A 5139-nucleotide genomic window follows, 5' to 3' on the forward strand; every position below is an offset into this window, starting at 1 on the left:
TTCATCTTGGGCAAACTCCTTGTTCTGGCCCCATGGTGCCAATCTGGTAATTGTCTTAGGCCCAGTTCTCTCTCATCCAGCCCAAGTTTCTGTCTGTCTTGGGCTCAAACCTACCCAGGGCTGGGGGAGGGGGGGTCTAGGCAGGGATTCTTCTAGTATCTGGCTTGTGTCTCACCTGGGTGCCTGTCAGGGCTTGCCTGGCACTGGAGTGGTGGTTGTCTCTTGCTGGCTCTCGGTCTGGGTCCCCTGGTATCAGACTGGTTGTGGTCTCAGGCTTGTTTCTTTCAGGAAATGTTAGTTACTGAGGTCATAAGTCAGAACACTGACCTTAGACAGCCTTTCTCCTCTCTGCCACCTACTGGTGAAACAAGGAGCCACATCTGCAATGCCTCTAGGGGCAGGTAGAATTGAGGTTTTTTTAGGGCAATACATAAATACACACACACACACACACACATATATATATATATTCTTTCATTGTTTTACAGGCAGCCATAAAATCTGACTAGCATCATTTGTTGAAGATACTATCTTATCTCCAGTCTGTATTTTTGGCTTCTTTTTCAAAAAGTAAACAAAAAACAAAAACCAGTTGCTTGTAGGTGTGTAGACTTGTCTGAGTCTTCGGTTCAATTTCATGGATCACCATATCTGTTTTGACAGCAATAGCACTTTCATTTTACTACTATAGGTAGGCAATACAACTTGAAATCCAGGACGGTGATACATCCTTCAGTGTTTTTATCACTCAGAGTTGGCTTTTTAAATTTTTTCATATAAAATTTGAAGATTGTGCTTTTTCTATTTCTGTGTGAATTGTGTTGAACTGTTTAGGGGTGAGAATTGCACTAAATCTGTTCACTGGTTTTGATGTGATGCCCACTTTTCACAATATTAATCTTGCACAGGGGAGAAACTTTTCATCGTCTGGTGTCTTCAATGTCTTAAAGTTTAATTCACTTACTTAAAATTATCCTAAGATTTTTAAAACTGCTACTGTGAAAGGTACTATTTCCCTGATTTCTTTCTCAGTGGGTTTTTCTTTTTTAGGCCACTAATTTTTGTGTGTTGGTTTTGGATGCTGCAACTTTGCTGAAAGTGTTTATCAGCTATAGACATTTCCTGGTGGAACCTTAAGGTCTCCTAGGCACAAAGGCATCAGAGCTACTGATCTTTACTTTCCTTTTTTGTTATATCTTTGTGTGATTTTGGCATCAGGTGATAACGATTTCACAAAAAGAATTAAGAAACGTAGCTGAGAGTTACATCCTTGTCTGAAGAGAGAACCACACATGCGGGCATGCGCGCGCGCGCGCACACACACACACACACACACACACACACACACACACACACACACGAGAGAGAGAGAGAGAGAGAGAGAGAGAGAGAGAGAGAGAGAGAGAGAGAGAGCCATGTGTAGGCTTTTTAACCTCCAAGACCACCCCTGGTGACATACTTTCTCCAACAAGCACACAACTCCTAATACTGCTTTCCTCTGGTCCCTCCCTACTGACTAACCATTCAAATAAAAGCCTATGAGGGCCGTTCTCATCCAAACCACCACATTACTATTATAGAACAAATATCTAAATTCTATAGCCACATATTTTGAGCTCCATATTTGGAAAATTATATGATTTGAACTCTTGTTTATCTTGACAATGGTCAACCGCAGCATTGTTGAATAGGACCTAATTGTTCTCTAACTCATTCGTTCCTTTCGTATTTCACTTTGTCATATTCCCACCTTATAATTTCAAACACCAGGGGCTAAATCGATGCATTTTACCTATGTCCTATGCACAGACACTTGGAAATGCATGTCTCTTACCCATGGCACATATACAAACTCTTGAGGAACCTTTACTTCAAGTGTTGTAATAAATCAAACATTAGAGCTTGTTTCAATTTTTATTATGTTTCTGATATTATATCTTTAAATTTTAACTCATTTTACATGCATGTATGTGGATATGTCTGGGCATACACATTTGCTGTGGTGTGCATGTGGAAGCTGGAGAACAATTCCCAGGAACTGGTTCTGACTTTCTACTATATGGTTCCAGGATGCAGGTCAGGTTGGCAGGCTAGGCAGCAAGTGCTTTCCTTGCTGAGCCAGCTCCCTGGACCACTGCCTTGATTCAGTTTTCCCTGCTGTCTTCCCCTTGGGTAAGCAAAAGGAATCCTAGGGTTGCCTTTTCTCTTCCAAATTGTGTGTCTTTGTCTCACAACTTAATATTTCCTGAGTTATACTTGAACCTCAAACTAATTCTATGCTTTAATATTAAATGTCATTTTAGGCTTCAATATTATATTAAATTCCATATTTTTCCATCTACAGTCCCAATAATCAAAGCTGAACCACCCAGAGATATCTAAAACAGCCTCTTGTTGAAACAAAGTTAAGTTATCTAGTACATGTAACTTAGAAAATACCTTTGAGACATTGGGCTGCACGCAAACAAGAGGTCTGAGTTTCGATTCCTGACATCTAAGAGAAGATTGGGTTTGTTCTATATGTGTGAATACTTTCTAAGGTAGATTACACTAAGGAGAACAATTTGCTACGGTGTATTGCCATGGTATTAGGGAAATCTGTGAACCTGGAATCTGTAGTAATCTCTTTCAACAAAGTTTGTCATGGACTGAAATGAAATCACTTAGATCCTGGTTGTCATGGATACTGCATTGTTTCAGGAGTTCTGCAGTCACTTCTTGAGTTGCCTCAGGCTTCACTCATATCTTTAACCTTGTTAATAACTGGGTCACTGGTCTTTGTGAGATTAAATTGATTGTCAAATTCAAGATGGGGCAGGCATTTGCTGTTACTGTTTCACATCTCAGAGTTCCAACATCATGCCTTTCATATATACATGTACATGTATATGTGTGTACACATATATATATACACACATATACCTACATACACACATATATATATATGTGTGTGTGTGTGTGTGTAATATATATATACATATATATTAAAATAGATATAAAAACTATAGAAATATTAAAGGAAATTTTATTGTGTGCCTTGTGGTACTAATGTTTAACAAGCACAATATCAGGTACAAGATATGCAATTTCTTAAACTAATATGACCATATCTCCATGAAATTGTTAAAATTACCCAATTCTTCTGCATGGTTCCAGTCATGGTAGTAGTAAAAACAGTTTTAAAAAAAAACACAATTAGGACCATTTTCATAGTGTTAGAAAGAGAGGTTCAAAATTAAGAGAATTAGCTGGTCTTCCCGAGGACCCAGGTTCAACTCACAGCAACCACATTATGTTTCAGAACAATCCCTCTAACTTCAGTCAGTCACAGGGTATGTGATGCTATCTTCCATCCTGTATAGGCAGAAGGCATGGATGTGCTACACAGACATAATGCAGGCAAACTATCCATACACCATAAATGAATGCAAACATAAAAAAAAATTAAAAATTAAAAAGAGTACCAAAGTGGAGAATGAGGTTTCTATTTTAGGTGTAATTTGCTAAGATTACATTTATAATTAATGCTCAGTTCAAGGCTTGAGTCACCAGGAAAAGTGAGAAAAAATAGACGCTTAACTTTCTTTGTGGGATTTGATCTTACCCATAATATTGAAGAACAGAGAGTCTTCTCCCAACACTTATTGAACAGATAAATGAGAGACATTCTCTCAGTTTCTCTCACTGCACATGCCAAAATCCAGTCAGAAGTCCATCCCTGTGAATCAGCACAAGAGGGCTAAAAGTTGCATAACCAAGGGTCAGAAATTCTTGAATGTTTATTATCAAGGAATTTTCCATTAAAGACATATTTATAATTAGAGAAAAGGCACTGTCTGTCCAGTAGAAGAAAACAAAACAGAGCATCAGAAGGAGGACACTCTGAGCAGCTCTCAGCTCAGGGGCAGTTCTGTAGAGAAGCTTGGAGTTCTGAAGGTAGAGGACATGCTGGTGGTGTTTGTGGAGAAGAAATACCATGTAGCCACTGGCCCCTCCCATGGCACCCTGAAATACTACATCCCTTAGCACCATGAGAGGAAAAAAAATCCATTTTATTTTCTGACTTGGTAGTATAAAATAACAATAGCCCTCATCACCCCTAAGCTGTGATACATTCAGTCTTGTACTTGTGGTGGAATGGATTAGGTTCACACTTATTAAAGCATTGAATACCCAAAAGAATGAGAAGAATGGAAGGAGGTGCCATGCAGACTTTGGCCTGAGTCTCTGCCAACCAGATCTTCTGGGACTGATGATGATGGCCTGGACCACAGTGAGGAGACTGCTGGTGCAGATGGAGAGGCCCCGGGCCACCCTCTCCAGGTAAATAATGATCTTACAGCCTATGTCACCTAGGAAGTTTCTCAAACCAAAAGCTGCTTTCGTCTTTGGTAATCTCTTTGCAAGAAGAAGTATGATATTTGTAAAAGTCAAGTGGATGAGAATAAGGTGTATGAGCTTTTTCTCAGGGCTTCCCCACCAACTGAACATATAATTTACAGAAACAGACATGTTCCCCAGAATGCCAACCACAGTCATGGATGGGAAAAGCATTTTCTTAATGAACTTCAAAACCATTTTTACATCCTAGGTAAAAAATAAAAAAAGAAAAGAAAAGAAAAGAAAAAAGAAAAAAAAACGTGTATCTAGAATGCAAAGACTTTTATAAGAAAGTATTAGTAATGCTAGATAGACATCGATTTGGACAGCACATCTGCATAATATCATTTTCTGCTGTTTGAGAGGCAGTGGTAGACATGCAATGTTGCAGATGACAGCCCTGAATCTTCCCCCTTTTTTCTGCAGACTATGGGTTATTGTGTGCTTTCAGTTTGCTAACCGTTATTCAAAACCTAAAGTTTTAATGTTTTATCATTACACTAGCAAAATTAACTTATTCAAGTGTGTATTTGTATCTGTGTGTGTTTCTGTTTGTCTGTCTGTATGCCTGAATTATTCCATGCTAACTTTCAACATAGCTGAATTGCACAGTCTACAACCAAAATTTCTTCCTATTTCTTATTCTGTTCTATCATGTTGCCCTTCCTATTCTAAAAGTCCCAGTTATCTTTTTATTTTCAATTTGATCAGTATAACAATTTCTAGATTTGAATTTAACTACAAAGCATAACTCCAATT

At 38.5% G+C, this 5139-nt stretch overlaps 1 protein-coding gene and 1 pseudogene across 1 annotated transcript; both read right to left on the reverse strand.

Moving 5' to 3' along the window:
- Window positions 1–280: 280 nt before the first annotated feature.
- LOC115065634 lies at window positions 281–402 on the reverse strand (annotated as a pseudogene).
- A 3279-nt stretch (window positions 403–3681) lies between these two features.
- LOC110334028 (vomeronasal type-1 receptor 4-like) lies at window positions 3682–4578 on the reverse strand. Its single transcript, XM_021215853.1, has one exon. It carries the CDS (start codon window positions 4576–4578, stop codon window positions 3682–3684), a length of 897 nt encoding a protein of 298 aa, XP_021071512.1.
- Window positions 4579–5139: the final 561 nt, after the last annotated feature.

The sequence above is a fragment of the Mus pahari genome, chromosome 16 (genome assembly GCF_900095145.1).
Source record: "Mus pahari chromosome 16, PAHARI_EIJ_v1.1, whole genome shotgun sequence".
Lineage (NCBI taxonomy): Eukaryota > Metazoa > Chordata > Mammalia > Rodentia > Muridae > Mus > Mus pahari.

Excerpts from the sequence above, each read along its gene's own strand:
- LOC110334028 (XM_021215853.1), bottom strand. The coding sequence starts at position 4,578 with ATGGTTTTGAAGTTCATTAAGAAAATGCTTTTCCCATCCATGACTGTG.